The sequence below is a fragment of the Hydra vulgaris genome, chromosome 08, assembly GCF_038396675.1.
Source record: "Hydra vulgaris chromosome 08, alternate assembly HydraT2T_AEP".
NCBI lineage: Eukaryota > Metazoa > Cnidaria > Hydrozoa > Anthoathecata > Hydridae > Hydra > Hydra vulgaris.
In genome coordinates this window covers 38,927,906-38,947,096 of record NC_088927.1, presented here as the reverse complement: position 1 = coordinate 38,947,096, position 19,191 = coordinate 38,927,906, and the positions used below count along the sequence as shown (strand labels likewise).

At 25.9% G+C, this 19,191-nt stretch overlaps 1 protein-coding gene across 3 annotated transcripts in view; it reads right to left on the bottom strand.

Moving 5' to 3' along the window:
• The window catches only part of LOC100213201 (uncharacterized), a 51,225-nt gene extending 35,889 nt beyond the window's left edge, over positions 1–15,336 (bottom strand). Inside the window, exons 1-6 of one of the 3 annotated variants that reach the window (XM_065803673.1) lie at positions 15,125–15,336; positions 14,806–14,856; positions 7,065–7,182; positions 5,547–5,887; positions 937–1,911; positions 412–574 (exon numbers count right to left, since the gene is read on the bottom strand). In XM_065803673.1, coding sequence (XP_065659745.1) covers positions 412–574; positions 937–1,911; positions 5,547–5,887; positions 7,065–7,176 — 1,591 coding nt within the window. In that variant the 5' untranslated portion in view covers positions 7,177–7,182; positions 14,806–14,856; positions 15,125–15,336. Of the gene's footprint in view, positions 1–411; positions 575–936; positions 1,912–5,546; positions 5,888–7,064; positions 7,183–14,805; positions 14,857–15,023 lie in introns of all 3 variants that reach the window. The other 2 variants (XM_065803674.1, XM_065803675.1) reach the window with 2 other exon arrangements.
• Positions 15,337–19,191: the final 3,855 nt, after the last annotated feature.

The window sequence follows — 19,191 nt, the reverse complement described above, 5'->3', positions numbered from 1 at the left end:
ACTATTGCTACAACTACAATGACTACTGCTACGACTATGACTACAACTACAACGACTACTACTACGACTATGACTACAACTACAACTACTACAACTACTACAACTACTACAATGACTACAATTATTACTACAATTACTATGACTACTACTATTATAACTACAACAACTACTACTACTATATAAAATAAACATGACTAGTATTAATAGAAAGAGTAGTAGCAAAAAGTGATCAGTAGATGAATAAGTTTGTGATTTGCTCTGATAGAGTGTTTTTTGATTACTTACTTTTTATTTAATTTAGTTCTTTATTATTTAGTTCGTTTATAATATCAATACTATTAAATTTTAACACAAAATTTTAATTCTTAATTTATTTTATAAACTTGTGGAAAAAAATTTATTAGTTTTTACCTTTCAATTCAAACTTTTCTTTTTTTTTCACCACTTCAATCTTAATTGATGAGTCTCCGACTTTTAATTCAGCCTTAAGCAAGAAGCTAAAATCTCTATCACCATCTAGCTTAAGTTCGAATGCTGCATTTTCAACAAATATGAAAGAATTCCCAAGAGATATCTTTTAATGTAAATCAACAAAAAATGCATATATATACATACTTACATACATATATAAATATATATATATATATATATATATATATATATATATATATATATATATATATATATATATATATATAATATATATATATATATATACACATAATGTAAAGCTTATAGTAAAAATGCAAAGATTATAAAACTAGTAGTATATTTTTAAAAATCAGGTAACCAAGCTTAAATTAAATTTGAATGTAGAGATGGCATCTGAAAATGCAGCTTAATAAAAAATATATTTTAAACACTTTGAATTTGTTTTGTTAACAAAATATAAACCTTGCCTCAAGATCATTATAGCTAACTAACAAAAAAACATACCTTGTCAGGGATTGATATAGATATGTCAACTTGTTTTGTTTTGATGTTTACATCATACTTTTTAAAAAGAATCTTGAAATTTGATTTAAATACATATTTTTGGAGAAGATCAAATGCTTTAGGTGCTAAAGCTGCTAAAATATTGATGCCATCTTCAAAAAGATTTGGTGGGAATACAAATGATAACTTCTCACTTTTTATAACAACTTGAAATGCCATATCTTTGGGTACGTTATTTAGGTTTGCAGGAGAACCTATTTTCTTTATAATTTTATTTATAGGAATGTTAAGGCTAATAACAGTACCTTCCAAAAACTTAGTGGGGTGATTTGGAATTGTAGCTGATAACAGATTTTTTATTTCAGAGTTTTTCAAACTTTGTATTTCCTTGTTAGCATACTCAACTGAAATATCTAGCTCAAGATCTTTTAATATGTCTATGTCATTTATATCTTTCTTAATAATTGTCGAAATGACTTTTAAGGGTTGAATATTTTTTAAAGAAGCAACAACAGCCACAGCAACAGGACCATTATCAGGCTTCTGAACAACTAGTAACCCACTAATCCCTCCAAGTCCATTGATTCCAGTAACCTTGCCACTTAGAATGATCTCATAGCTTCCATCTTCACTTCTCAAAATTTTAATTACAGGTTTTCCAATGATCATGTTGGAGAACATGCCTCCTTTGCTTACTATAGCATCTCCATTAAGATCTTCCTTTCCAGCTATTCGTTCAGCTAATGCCTCTTCTTTAGTTTTTAAAAAGAACTTTGAAAAATCAGTAACTTTAATTTTATCAGCACTCATGTTAAGAACTGATGAGGAACTTGTTTTATCTTTTTTTACTTGAACTGTTACAATTTCACCTGCAATTTCAATAGCACCTTTTATATCAAATTCAAGTTTGTTAAAACTAAATTTCTTCTGCAAGTCTAAATAGTTAAACTTTAAGTTTAAGTTGCCATTAATAATCTAAAAAGAAAATATTTAACAAATGAGTGATATATATATATATATATATATATATATATATATATATATATATTTATATATATACATATATATATATATATGTATATATATATATATATTTATATATATATATGTATGTACATATATGTATGCATATATATATATATATATATATATATATATATATATATATATATATATATATATATATATATATATATATATATATGTATATATATATATATGTGTGTATGTCTGTATGCATATATATATATATATATATATATATATATATATATATATATATATATATATATCTTGATATTTAAGGCTGTTTTGTATTATAATAATAAAACAAAACTCATAGCCGTAAAAGATTGCTCAATATTAAAAAGATACTTCAATATCAATTGTGCTGAATGTCGATTGTAAAATTTTGTTTCATTTTTTCAAGACAAGATATCGACTTTAAAATTTAGGGAATAAGGAAGACACCTTTCATTAGGTATTATCCCCTTTCAGTTTTTAAGTTAAATTTACCTTTTTATTGTAAATTTTTAAAATACTGAAGAAATTATTAATAAAATATATTTATATATTTATAAACAAAATACTATTTTTTAGATTTTATTTTATAAAAACCATGCTTTTTAACATATAATAAAAAAAACTAACTTTTCACATTCATTTTTCAGAAAAGTTTTTATAAATTTACCATTTTTTAATTTTTTATAAAATTTTACCTTATTTGAGATCCAACATGGTATACTTTTAAAGAAATTTTTTTATCTTAATATTAGGAACCAGTCTGATGCTTAAGGATCTTGAGTGACCCCTAAAATTATTTTTTATTCAAAACTTGTTTTAATCTAGTATAATTTTATTATATAAAACACATTTAAGGGTTACTACACCTAGTTAAAAAAAGACTTCAGGAATTTAATTTTATTTGTTATTTCATATTGATTAAAAACAAAAAAAAAACAATTTATTTTAATTCTAAATAAAATAATTAAAATAAAAACACCAAAAAACAAACATTTTAATTTAAAATGTTGTTCTTTTATATGAATAAGTTAATATAAAACAAACAAAAAAATTTGTTTTCTAAATAAAATAGTTAAAATAATAAATAAACTTTCAATTAAATTCTAACATAAATAATAATAAAATAATAATAAAAATAACACAGAAAAAGCAACATTTTCTTCTAATTCTTAATTTTTAACAACAAAAAAATTAAAATAAAAAAGCAAAAAAAAAACAACCTTTTATTTAAATTCTAAATTAAAAAAATTACAATAAAATTGGAAAAACATTTTTTTAAATTCAAAATAATATAACCAAAATAAAACGGCAAAAAGAACGTTCCAATTAAATTCCAAAAGTTAACAACTTATTTGAATTGTAAACAAAACAATTAAAAGAATTTTTTATTAATAATGAATACCATAAATAATGAAATAATATATTGAAATATATATGCATAATAAAGCCTAATTACAAACATTTTATTAATAATGAATACCATTAAAGTACCATTAATTGTTTATTTCAGTCTGTAACTAATACACCTAAAACTCCATTAAGTGAAATGTCAAACGAAGAAGTGCTACTTAGAAGTTTAAATACGATAAACGAAACAGTTAAAAAAGCAGGAAAAGACACCAACCAATTAGTTCTAATGTTGCTCAAAAATCTACCTACACCTTTAGATAATAAAAATGAGAAAGGTGAAAGAACTAAATGACCAGCCAATTATAATATGATCTCAACCGATGCTATAGCTTTTGACGAAGCTGAACAAGAATCAATAAAAAATAAAAACATACAAGCTGCTTAGAAAGAAAAAGAGGAAAATGTTAAAAAAAAGAAAATTCTGGATAAAAACAAGTTTTTTAAAAATTTAAATATTTTGAAACTTAAAATTTAAATAATAATAGTTTTTTTTGTTCGATTCATCTTGCCGTTACACATATTTTAGTGTTTTTATTTTTTTCCTAATTCCTAGGGCTGATACATACATACATACATACATACATACATACATACATACATACATACATACATACATACATACATACATACAGATTGAGATGCTTTACAGTGGTGCATTGAGCACAAAGATTAGACATATGAACAATGGGTCAAATTTATTTTGAGCCTATTAAGAGCAATAAGTCTCTTTTTGCTTTGTTTTATAATGGTCGATCTTGTTGTTGGAAATTAATTGGGGAAATATTCATCACACAAACATGGAAGACGACCATTAAATATGATTTTAAAAATTCAAGATTATTTTCATGCACACAAAGTGTGAAAACTTTACTAAGTGAAAGACTTTACTAAGTGAAAGGCATACCAGCATTTGTCATCACAAAATCTTAGGTAGCCGTCATGGAACATGATAAAAAAACTTTTTCATAACAGTGATTACATCTTTCAAAACATTCCTAAACATACAGCACGGTTGAAAAATAGATATCTGAAAACTTAATTGATACCAGTAAATTGATGCCTTGACTAGCATAGTTGATTTAAACCTAATAGAAAATCTTTAGTCTATATTGGATAAAAAAATTGCAAGATCGTAAGGCAAACAAAAAATGAACTGTTTCAAATTCTTCTTGTTGGTTGAAATGCTTGGGCAAATAAATATTTTTACAAAGGTTTATCACCATTGTCACAAATTATCCACTATCTAAAAACATTTTTAAAGAGCTTGTATGACTCATCATTCAGTCTTTGTATGACTCATCATTCAGCAAAAATCCTTTTTTTAGAAACTTGTTTCTTTAGTACCTTGCTTTTTGAACATCAAGAAACAAAACCCTTTTTTCTTTCTTAATGTTTAAAAAGTTGTTTTTTTTTAGTTTTTTTTTATTTTCCGACAACTCTCAACATAAAAATTGTGGTTGCTTGTTGGAAGTAAATTTGTTAAAAAAAAAATTGCCACCATATCTCTTTGATTAACTTTATGCACTTTATATCTATTTAGCAACTTTATGTATTTTTTATATTTTATATTTTTTAATTTTATATATTTTTTATCAAACTAAAATTGAAGTATTTATTTAATATTTAATTTAAATTAAGTATTTATTATTAATATTATTTAATATATTTACAATATTTTTTTAAAGAAAATTTTTAAAAGTTAAAAAAGTTAAGAAAACAAACTTAAAATTTATGTGTCTGATTTATAGACTATTGTCATTCTTCCTATTTACACTCTCGCTGTTTCTAATTTGCTGCTATTTTTAAGGCAAGGTTAGGTGGTCTTGGGAGCAAGTCATTGATTTGCAAGTACATGACCAATAAAAAAAAATTTCTTTTATATATTTAAATAAGTTTAGATAGAACTGTCTCTTTGAAATCTCTATTAAAAAGAGAGGACAAAACCATAACTCTACTAAGCCAATGAAAATCTGTTAATAATCTACTTAGTATTTTAAAAGAATAAACTTATAAGTTAATAAAATAGTAAAAACTAAATAACTTTGATAAAATAATAAATAAATAGTTTTATTTATTATTTTATCAAAGTTATTTAGTAAAAAACCATTAAAAACTATTAATTTTCCTAAAATTTAGCATACAATTAATAACATTGCATTAAATAAAAAAATTTCTACCTGAACTTTGTCATTAATAACATCAAATGGCTTAGCAACACTACAACTAAATTCCACATCACCTTTTTTTGAGTCACAAGTATTCAAAACAAGTTGCTTGACTGAAAAAGCACCTGGAGAAAAAGTGCTTTTAGTTAAGCTCTGTAAACTCTCCAACTTCTTACTTGCTAGCAATTCAAATACTTTGCCAAGTGATAACTTTTCAGCACATGTTTTATCAGGTATTAACGTCCAAAGACAACCTTTTTTTGTACTTTTTATAGTACACCCAAAAACTTGGTAAGAAGTACTGCCGTCAGAAGATTTTTTTCCAAATAAATCTTCAAAAGATGGTAAACCATCTAAAAAAATTAAATATAAAACTTGATATAAAAACTTACTTTAAAAAATAAATTTTATAAAATAACTTTTTTTGTAAATTTTTTAAATAATAATTTGAAACTAACTTTTTTTAATAACATTTTTTTATAACATTTAAAATAAATATTTGTTGTGTAGGAAATATTGTAAAAACTAATTAACTTTAAAAAATAAAACATATCTTGGAAAGGGGTCATCCATAATGGGTCAGTGGCTTAGTTGCAACTCATACAGGACTTCCCAGCAGCACAGAACATCCGCTGGAGGTTTTGATGACATCCTATAAACTTGTGACATTTATAGAATTTTGTATGTTCACTGGGTTGTTGGAAAAGTGTTACAATTTTGTGATGAGGAGAGGGGAATCAAAATTGGTCAAAATTGTGTGACTTAATTTATGGACAAACCTTAATGACAAAATAGTTTCTAACCATTTTTGTCATTTTTAAACTTAAAATGCAACTTGATATTTACTTATTTATAAATTTATATAGATCCTTGACTATTCCATAATTTTATTTTAAAAAAAGTCATAAATTCTTTTAAATTAAGAAGAAAAAAAATTATTTTTCTAACTTTTTTATATTATTTTCAGAAAATTATAATTTTTTTATTATTCTTATCATTTTTAAATTATTTTTTATAAAAAAAAGCTCTAAGTATTATGCAACATCATTTATTAACAAAGTTCATCATGCATCTACACCATAGCTTTATGTCACCAATATTTATGTCATCATCAAACAAAGTTCATCATGCATCTACAATATAGCCTCTATATACAGCATCTACAATAAAGCATCTAGATTATAGCCAATATGTCACCATCATCAAATCAAAGTTTATTATGCATCTTTAACATAGCCTTATGTCACCATCATTAACACAATAAATTTTTTTACTAACACTGTGTTAGGTTATCATCTAACTACATAATAATACATTATGTTACTATCTGACTATATTATAACACAACCCTATAAAAACATCCAACTATCAGATTTAATTTTTACACAAGCTTATGTTTACTTTTGTAAAACTGTTTTATAAAATCAGATAATGACATACATGAAGTTGAATGCTTCATGAGTATCATCGTCTGAATTTATAAGACAGTCATAAATTTACCATTTTTTAATACAGAAACATTTAAATTACTTTGACTTAGCAGACTAGAAAGAGTTCTTTTATCGTGATGTGGTTTTAGGTAGTCATATTTGGTTTCAGCGAAACATACCACTTGAATAAGAACAAGAACAACAAAAAGCATCCTGACCTAAAAACAAAAGCAAATTTTTACAATAAAAAAAAAATTATTGAAAAATTAATAACAAAAGTTTGATAATATTATTGGTGTGCAGTTTATTTGTTATTGCAACTGTATATTAAAATTAAAATTTCTTAAATCTGATAATTATTTATTAAAGAAGTTTGGTTTTTTCTGTTTATATACATAAACTTTTCCTTGAAATTGTAATCAGTATTTTTTAACAATGCTATAGTAAACATAAGATTTCTTAGATTTAATTACTCTATAAAACAATTGTTCCACAAAGAAAAAAGAACCGTGATGAAGTAGAATAAAAGAAATCCTGAAATGCTTAAAACAGTTATATAACTGAAAAGAAAGTGATGACTTATAATAACACGCAGCAGTTAATCTAATATATTAAATAAATATACCAATATGAGGCTAATGATATTGCTATTAACATAATGAGAACCGTATTCATAAAAAAATAACAGTGATAATAATAGTAACATTAGCAATAATAGTAATACTTAATATAAAACAATACTAACATGATAAAACCAATATTAACAGAAAAGACATTAACAATAACACTAATAACAGTACTAATATAATAAAAAGCAATGACAAATTAACTTTCACAAGTAGAAGTACAGAATGAGACCAAGATGTTATATAGAGAAAAAAGATAAAGAGATTAATAATACTATAACAATATAATAGTATAACAATATAACTTTATTAATTGTTTTTGTGAACTAAGATGTTCACTTCAAATGTATCATAAGGTTGCTTGCAGGCTAGTTAGGAGTGAATCAGAATTAAATAAAAAATAAAAAGTACTTTTTTTCTTTATGTTAGAATTTATAGATCAAAATTTTAGTTTTTAATTGAAATATAGTATTTTTAAATTTTTGATAAAAGTTAAATTTAATCGGAACTATTCTAGAAGCTAGAACCTCTAGATCTAGAATTAGTAGCTAAATTTAGGAGGTAGAAGAGTTAAAATAGAGGCTTTTAGTATAACAATATATTTAAATTTAAAAATTATAAAAATAATAAATACCTTATTTTATCCATTTTCAAACAAAAACTAATGTCAAAATTAATCCAAGTCTAAAATACTACATATTAGATCAACAGAACCTATTAAACGCGTATAAACTATTTTATGTCACTTAGCTACTTTGGTTAACGTTCTTTCAGCTGATTGAAAATAAGATTCTGACTACATGATAATACGCAGATTGGAAATGTTTGTTATTATTTGTATTCGTTTTAACAGATTTCTGAAGTCTTCGTTTTATTAAAAGTCAAAATTTTTATTTGAGTCATTCAAAAGAACGCTAAGCACCTACAGCACGTGGTAATGTTTGTTTATTAACAACAATGAATAAAAACTTACGCTACACGTTTAAGGAAAAATTATAAAATGACGGTTACACATCATTCTCAAATGATGTGTAACCGTCATTTTATAAGTTTGAAATTAATTTCATTCATTTTTATACTTATGATATTACGATAATCGTAATAATTACAGTAATCGTAATATAGCAGTTTAATAATATTAATTTGGTATGTGAAAAAAAGATCTTGTTGCTAAAAATATTAATAGTTACGATGTATTATCATCTTCAGAATTTCTGAGGACACTTAAGATAACGTTCGGAAAGTTATTTAAGTTTCTGATTCAGGTACCTACTTACAGGTACCTACTTATCATTACTCAATGATTATTATAATTAAACAGAAATTTATCCAACTTTATTAATTTGACTCTCGGACAAAAATCTTTCAAAATCTAAAAGATGGAAGATATAGTTATTTTTGCACACAGGAACACGTGCATACATGCAACTTCAGTACCATCAGAACGCTATCATCAGATACGCTATCTTGACTGTTGGACATGTGGTCAATCGAAAAAAAAATCGATGATTTTTTTTTTTTTATTAGTTACTTAGGTGGTTTATACGGTCTTATATGCAAACCAAAGACATATTAGAAACAAATTTATTTAATCTCCAAGAAAAAAATAAAAAAAGAAACTGAAAAAAATCGGTAGAGTTAATTAGTGAGAAATACGATGCAATTCTTGTAAAGCTATCCAAAATTAAAACGAAGTCTAACTCAACATTCCCAAACATGACGAAAACAGAAAAAATAAGAAAGAAAAGGTTGCTGTTGGAATCTGTAAAAGGATAAAAGTAACGATTTTGTCACTATTAGTGAAAATTAATTTAACATACATGAAAAATTGAATATTAAATGTGATATAACGGGTACGAAGATTTAAATGGCAATACCATGTTTAATGAACTTAGCTTAGAAGTGAAGCAGTGTTTAGTCGAGCTGCAGAATGAAAGTATTGATTTAAAGAAATTAGTATCTAAACACACTAATATGGTAAGTGAATTAATTTCTAATCTAAATTAGCATAATTACCTTTAAAATTGCCCCCTCTAAGTCAACTTTTGCTGACAAACGAGTATTCAATAATGACGACGTTTCTTCAAATTTTAATATGATTATATAAAAAAACAAGCTGAAGAAGTCTATTTTTTTATGAAAAGAGAGTAATACTATTATTATAATGTATTTTACCATAAAGAAAATTTACAAAATTAGTTATTATAAATTTTAATACACGGCTGGGGCAAAATGAAGACAAATTCAGTCGTATCGCAAAGCCCCTTAATAATAATTAAATCTGATATTATTAAATCACTCACAAACAGTTCATTGAACCGTGATCAAACTGATTTTGCTTATAATGTTACAATGAAATAATTTTTGCAATAGCTGCTCTTATTGGAAAAAGTTAGATAATTAGTTTTTGCTACATAATAGTAAAAGTAATTATAAAGATAACATAATCGATAGCATTAATTTATGCTCGGTTAATGCCATTATCAGTCAGAAAAGAAGTTTAAAAGATTCATATATAAAAGTATGAAATTATCAAACTCGAAAATTTTTTTAAACCGACGATTAAAAATACTTGCAAATTACAATAGAAATCCATTTAAAAAAATTAACATCTTTAATGCCTAAATGCTTTATTACTTTATTAAGCTCGTATTTGAAAATACACCGCGTTCCAAAATCAAGTCTAACTTTAATCTATCTTCCCCATCGACTCTATGTCAGTTGAACTAAAAACGAAAAAAGATTATCACCTAGCTATTAGAAACTCTCGCATCTAACAAAGTGATAATATTTTTATTCGTCCAGAAAGAAGTTATTTCAATCAAATCAAGTTTAACTAATTATATATATATATATATATATATATATATATATATATATATATATATATATATATATATATATATATATATATATATATATATATATATATATATATATATATATATATATATATAAAGAAAAAATGAGACTAAATGATCTTCTACAGAATAATAACACTCTGGATCAGCCCTTTCGTTTTAACGTCCAAAATAACAAAGTTTGTTCCCTCAACCACCCAAAAAGTTCTGAAGCTAAAAAAAACATTAACACCAATTAACACCAAGCAATTGCAGCAGCAAAATAATAATGTTCCTAATAATACTACTTCGAACCCGAATCAGTTAGGCCTTTATTTTTTTAAAAATCAACATACAACTAAAATAAGATTCGGACACATAAATATCGATTCAACCAATAAATTTTAAAGTAAATAATTCAAGACAAAACTGAAATACCTATGATATCTTAAGCTAAAGTTGAATAAACCTGAAACTAAAACTAATAAACTGACGAAATAAAAGTGTTAAATTAAAATAGTAATTATGAATGTTTCCTTGTGGAAATAATTTTAAGAAACAGAAAATGTCTAATTGCCTGCTGTTATTATCCTAAAACCTCGTCAACCAATCAGATTCTTATAAATCTTGGAAAAAATCTAAATTATTTTAAAAGAAAATATGAATATTTAATAGTCATGGGAGATTTTAATGCTGAGATGAACAATGAATTTATGGAAGAGTTTTGTATTATCTATAAACTGAAAACTCTTATAAAAGTACCTGCTTGTTTTAAAAATATACATAAACCAATAGTATTTGACCTTATCTTAACAAATGTCCCGAAGTACTTTGCAAATCAAATGCAATCGAAACAGATTTATCTGATTTTCATAAATTAGTAATCTCGGTCTTGAGATGTAATTTTCCAAAGCAAAAAAGAGCAATAATTGCATACAAATGCTTCAAAAATTTTGATATCGAAAATTTCCAATACTACCTAATGAAGAAAATAAATAACAAAAAACCTACAAATATTGGATTTTATTGAATTTAAAAATACCGTAACAGTCACTTTAATCAACATGCACCACACAAAAAAAGTTATGTAAGCGGAACATGAACAAAGAATTGAACAAAGCTATAATAAATCGGTCTAGACTTCTAAATCGTTACCGTTTTAATAAGACGGAATCTAATAAAAAAAAGCATACAATAGTCAAAGAAATTATAGAGTAGGACCCCTCAAAAAAACTAAAAAATTGTTGTTCAAAAATCTCTAAACTAAAAATGTTACCAATAATGATACCTTTTGGAAAACAGTGTTTCAAGGAGAACTCACATTTTAATGAAATAGTTATTTTAGTCAAAAATATTTCTATAATATCGGATGATAAACACGTGACCGATATTTTTAACTGAAATTATAAAGACACTATATTGCAATTGCGTATCAAATCTATTTCTAAAATAATCGAAAGATTATCTATGACCCCATAGAAAGTTCAATATTTACATGCAAAACACATCCAAGTGTTATTACGATTTTTTAATTTAATTTAATAAGAAACTCGATACCTTTTTTAATCCAGCATGCAACCATCGAAAAGGCGTCTAACCATATTTCTAAACTAGATAAATCTAAAGTACAATAAAACTAAAGGACGATATATCAACTTGCATAATCAAAGATAACATTATTGTTTTTTCCGATTTTATATGTTCCAGCAACATTTTTCAAGACCTAATGAAAAACGCAGATATTATTCCAATACACAAAAATGGCTCTAAAGTAGGTTAAAAGCAACTACAGGCCAATCATTTACAATGTATTAACGTGGATATAGCTGTCTTTTTATCATAAAATTATTTTATCCAGACATCAATACGGTTTTCGTAAAGGTTATAGTGCTAAACAACTGTTTGATTGCAATGACCGAAAAATGGAGAAAAGCCTTAGATCACAACGGATGCTTTGGCGCTTTACTAACTGATCTCTCTTAATTTATTAATTGCATATCGCACGCATTATTAATCTCCAAACTAGATGCGTATGGTTTTTGTATGTTTATGTCTTCCTACCTAATGGATAGAAACAAAGAGTAAGAATAAATTATAAATTGAGTTCCGCAAGATTCGATTCTCGGACCACCGTTATTTAACATTTTTGTATGTAATTTATTTCTATTTATTCCCGACGTTAAATTTGCTGGATATGCAGATGACAGCATTCCATACTGTACAAGAAAAGACGTTACTTTGGTAACTACCAACCTCCAAAAAATTCGGAAGTCAATTGTTAATATGGTTTGAAAACAATGGAATAAAACCGAACCCTAAAAAATGTCACCTTATCATTAGCAAATAAAGTAACAAAAATGTTAAATTAGTATGAATAAAACTCAATAATAAACTTTCCTCCGAAGAGCATATGAACTCTTTATGCAAATATGAAAGCAGAAAACTAAACGCCCTTTCAAGAATCTCATCGTATATGTCCTTCAATATACGCAAACTATACTTTACGCCTAATATAGGGGCTTGAAGACAAGACATCTATCTTCTACTTGCTCCTGTTGTTCTTAATTTATATTTAAATTTTATTGATGAAACTTATAAAACAAGAAGATTTTAAAATCTTTATAAATGACGAAATAAATAATAATAAATAAATAATACTTTCTGCATTTATAACTTAAAGCTTCTCGCACAGCCCAGCTATATGGAAGATTCCCAGTAAGAAACTAAACTAGCACATAAATTAAATTCATCAGAGACATTTGAGAATTATCTACAGAAACTATGAACATTCATTTAAAATTCTTTTACTAAACAGCGATATTTTTACAATTGACCAAAATAACCTGCATTGTTTAGTTACTGAGGTTTCAAAAGTAAAACTACATATTGCGCCAATATCAATTAATAGAGTTTCTTGAATCAAATCTGAAATATGGAAAATCAAACCATACAGCAGCATTTAACCCGCCTCATTCCTTACCAATAATGCATATATAATATGAGTCGGCTTCGAATCACAGACCTCCGGCTCTGAAGCCAGAACTCTATCCACGGCTCTTTCCCTACCAATAATGCATATATGACCAGTGGAGGCTTTGAACTACCGACCTCTGGTTCTGAAACCAAACCTCTAACCACTACCCCAGGCAAAAAAGTTTTATAGAATTTCTATAAACTTTTGAATCATTTGGCCTATAGAAATTCTATAGAACTTTTTAATAGTAAACAAAGTTTTATAGCAATATTTATAGAAATTATTAGACATTCTATAGAAATTTTATAGAATTTCTTAGGCCATATGTTTCAAAAATTTATAGAAATTCTATAGAACTTTTTTTCCTGGCTGCAGGAATGTTAAATGCTAGTTTTCTATAAAAAAAAAAAAAAAGACGAAATTGAAAGTTTGAAACAATTTGGCAGATTACATTTTAGAATTTAATTGTTCGGAAAATTTTTTATGTTATTTAAGTAATTTTTTTTATTTTTAAAAATGGACGTAAAACTCTTGAAAACAAAATTTATTATTAGTGAACCTAAAACTTTTAACTTTTAACTTTTTTGGTATTTCTAAGAAGTTTTAACAATCTTATTACAGATCACCGCGGAAGAGCATAAAAAATTGTTATGATTTATATGACACTTTGAATCGTATGATAAAAATGCTACAGGCATAACAGTTTTATCATAGAATAGCTCATTTGTGTCACAAAAATTGATAATTAAAAACCCCCTCAATTAAACATAATATACACTTTGAATATATATAGATTATTGTTATTATTATTATTATTGTTATCATTATTATTATTATTATTATCACTATTATTATGCCATGTAAATATATACAATCCGTAAATTACTAACAAGATATATAGGTATATAGGAAGCAGGGGCGAGAAGAAGACTTGTATGTCTTATCGCCAGGCCCCTTGATAAATTCCGTAAATATAAAGTTTAACATAAAAATAAGCAACTCCGTTAGCTATAAAAATAAACCAATGTAAAATTGGTAAAGTAATAAATAAAGCATCTACTATTTAATAATATAAAGAAGCGCTATTAACTTAAACATATTATTCTAAAATCACAGAAATAGTTAATTTTTTTTAATATTAAACTTCAGAACACAAAATAAAAAGATCAAAAAATAAAAATAATAACTATAATGGTTTTAGTTAACTTTTTTTGTAGTGATTGCCTTTAAAAACTGAACATATTTTTACAAAGACGCCTTTTAGGCGTCTTTGTAAAAATATGTTCAGTTTTTTAATTTTTTTAAAAAGTTTCATATTATATATTAAATATTTTTCAATTTTCATTGAAAAACTTTCATTCCTTATAAAAATTGTTCTCTTATCATCAAAAAATTTCATACCTTATAAATTATTGCTCTTCTTTATTCCTTTTTATGTCAAGTATGTTCCGCCTAATAATAAAAATTATATATATATATATATATATATATATATATATATATATATATATATATATATATATATATATATATATATATATATATATATATAACACATTTTTATATGTCATTATATATAAAAACATTTTTAGAAAAATATTAAATTATATAAATCATACTAATATTGATATAATAAAATCAGATTAAACAGAAAAACAGTTCTAAAATATCAAAATAAAAAATTTTCAAAAACCATTAATTCAGATAAAAACCTTTTTACCAGAATTAATGGTTGTAACAAAAAAATTTTCATGCATTCTCAATATGTTCAAACGTGTCCACTTTATTTAGGTATTCACTGATCAAACGTAAACAGCAAAAAACAAACAGTATTGATAAAATAAATGCTATGAACGTAATTTCTTGAATAATTGGTTTTGCTATTAATGTCTTAAAATTTGTTCTAGCTTTTTGATAATTAGGATTTTCTATACTCAGGGTCAGATGTTGTTTTTTTTGCATTTGCATTTGCATTTGCGGCATTGAACTAGCCAGAAGTGTTTATTAACCTACTAATTATTTACTTAACAAATATGGAAGTAACGATGAAAAATATAGAAAAACGCATAACGGTCAAAGTAGAAGAAGAAAAAAAAAGTTCTAAACAAAACTGTAATGCCTTTTAATAAATCAGGAAAAGATATTTATCGACATCATTTGGACGAATTTAAAAGTAATAGCAGACAAAAATTTTCGATTCGGAAAATTGTTCACGCCAAAATAACCTAAGGATTTATGGATTAACTGAGCTGCTTACTGAAACTTGAAATGATTGTAATCATCAACTTTAAGATGTATTTAGAAACAAGCTGGCTCTCAGACGACATAATAGTTGAAGCAGCTCATCGTGTCAGGACAATAAAAGAAGATAAAGAAAGATAAATCTTCACTAACAATAATTGTTAAACTATTAGAGTTTCAAAATAAATAAAAAATTTTAACACTAACAAAAGGGTACAGGAATCAGGCCAGTCTTTACCCATTGCCAGCATTGGCAACCGCTGCGTGGCCAGGCGTTTGGAGAGGTCAGCCTGCAATGTAATAATTTTTTTAAAACTAATTAAAACAATATTTTTTAAATGAATTATGAAAATTAAAAAAGAAAATCACAATATATTCTTTTAATTCTAATTTTATATTTTGAATTCTTTCACGAAAAAAAAAAGTTTATGTAGGCCTAAAAACACAAGTCTTACCTGTAGGTAAGAAGTGGTACCTTAACCTTGACTTACGTACGTGTTTATATGTTTAGATTGAAACGGATCGTATTCTGAGAATAACTCCAAAAAGTCATGTAAATTTTTATTATAAAATGATTCAATTTTCTATTCTAATCCACGAAGTGCTAATTATTTGATGCGTGAGGAGTAGAAAAAAAAACTCTATGCAAATGTCAGCCAATATTTGAGCTAATATTTGCAAAGAGTTCAGCCAACTGCTTGGCAATTCGCTTTTACAAACAATTGATACCTATATATTGCTTTTATATATTATTTGAACTATTTGAATCTTCAACAACTATGCACCTTTTTTTCTGCTTAAACGCATTACTTTTTTTTGAATACTCTTTAAGTAAGTATAAAGAATTTTTAAGAGTTGCAACAATCATATGATAAAATTATTATATGATAAAAAATTGAAAGAATATACTGTTTATTAAAAGAACTTTTAAGAGTAAAATTATAACTGCAGTATTCTATCTGCTAGTGTATGCGATACTATTGCTATCCGATACTATTAAATTAAACGCATTTCAATTTGCTCCTCAATTTGCACCTCAATTTGCAAAACGCACCTCAATTTGATGATTTTTTTCTAAAGGATGAGCATCAGTCTCTTCACTTTTTATAGAATTTTCAGTCATTTTATATTAACTTAAGTTAAATAGTAGGTTTACCCGCATCTTTAAATCATTGCCCTATATTATTACGTCATTGTCGTATTTGAACATCATTGTTACATTTGTACATTATTGTCTTGAAATCAAAGATCAAAGTAAGTGAAAGTTCGAAAAAATTTCTCATAGAGTAGATGGTTTTTGCGTGCAGATGCGTATTCTGCTTTTTAAACGGGCTATTCTAATTACAAGATATAGTCATAGGAATTAGTTTTTAAGTTCGTAGTAGTCAATAGTCTTTATGTAATTGTATATATGAAATATGTGCTTAAATTTAAAGGTAGCCTTATAAAAGCTGAATAATGACGCATCAGTCAACCCACGATAGTAGAAGCTACTACACTACTCAAAAAAATGGATCAGCTGGAGACTCGTATTAAGATAGTCATCTGGAACACATTTATGGAAAGGTCCAACAAAGTTAACAATATGCTTAAAGCAGTTGATATCGATTTGACTGTGGTGAATGACCTGTATAGCTCAGTCAATTTTTATTCAAGAGTTTAAATCATGACAAGTTTGAAAAAGAAGCTTTGGTATAAGTGGACACTAACAAGTATTCAGGTGGCCATAAATGAAAAAGATATTATTACATTTATAAGTTGGTTGGCCTATGAAGACACAGACGCAGGCGCAAAAACCAACGTTACGAGTTGACGTCTATTCAGCATCAAACTTCATTAAAAGTGAAAAAATGATTCCTTTTTTGGTCATACCCATAATATTATAAAAAGATCATAAGATCTTAAACATAATAAGTATAAAAAAATTGACAAATTAAAAAATTTAATTTTAGTATGTATATATTTATACGTATATATTTATTCAGCATGTCACACAAAAAAGTTATGTACTGACGAACTTTCACAAACAAGTTCAAATTTTTAAATTATTAATTACAAATTATTTTTTTGATAGAAAAATACCAAAAGACGAGGAAGAAACATGGTATATATTCGGAATGATTTAGAAGAAAAGATTAGAAACGACCTTTCATTTTCTGATGTAGACAATGAGGCTCTAACAATTAAATCACACAAAAAAAACATTTTAGGTAACTACTTGTTATAGACCCTCTGATGGCATCTGATGGCAACATTATTAAATTTTCTAACTATATGAAACAGACTTTTATTAAAATAACAATGAAAAAAAATTATTTGGTATAGGAGTCGTAAAAACAGGCGGTTTAAAACACAATAAACGCGCCATCACAAAAATCTTTATTTTAGCACAGTTTTTTTCTCATTAATAAATGAACCCAGCCGAGTACCTCAACTTCACTTGCTCAAAACTTAACCTCGATATAATATTCAAAAATTAAAACTTATAAGATAAAAGTTAACAAATTTTCTATTTGCTAATTTAAAGTATCGAAAAGAAATTGGTCAACTTTTTATCTTTAATGCAGCTGTGGGCTCACAAACACGTTTTTTTAACAAGTCATTCAACGAAACACTCAATTTTAGACCTCAAAAACAACATCAGCCCATATTTTGGTAAAGGAAAGTTTGTATTGGAAGTCTTTACTGATCTTACAAAACCTTTTGGTTTAGTCAACTATATAATCCGGCTCGAAAAAATAAAATAAAACGATATAAAAAACCAAACTATTAAATGATTCACAACCCAGCCGGCATTTGGTTCTAAAAAAACGTTTTTTGAACTTTCAAAAGACGGTCAGAACGTCTTTTAAACATTCAAAAGACGCTCGAACGTCTTTTGAACATTCAAAAGATTACTTTCGACAAAATGCCAGCTGGGTAGTTATTTAAATTATAGAACAAGAATGTGTCATAATAGACAGTATTTCAAACTCAATGCTATTAAAAATAAAATGCGGTGTCCCACAGACATAAGTTTTTGCCTTTTAGTTATTCCTAATTTACACCAATGATCTACTTAAAGCCTCCACAAATCTTTATCGACTAATATTTGCAGATGATACACATGCCTCTATCCAACTACTTCTATCGTTTTTTATTCTTTATTCATCTACTTCTATCGGTTCTTTATTCATATACTTCTATCAATTAATTTTTTGATAAAGTCATTTTTGAGCTTCAACTGCGTAAAGCATGATTCAGTGCAAATAAATTGAAGCAACAAAAAAAGGCACTTCCATCTATTCTTCTTTTACTAAGTTTCAATTACAAAAATATTTAAAGAACTTAAACAACTAAATTTCTTGAAGTGTTTATTGACAAAAGCCTTTTATGGATAGCCATTTCACACTCAACTATCTAAAAGTCTTGATTTTCTTTCTAAAGTTAGACCAATATTAAGGGAAGGTCCACCTTTTTTTTTTTGAGCGGATATTTAGATGTTATCATAGTTGGAAAAAAAAAATTTGTAACCCTTGGTGACAAAAATTTGGCGTAAAATAAACA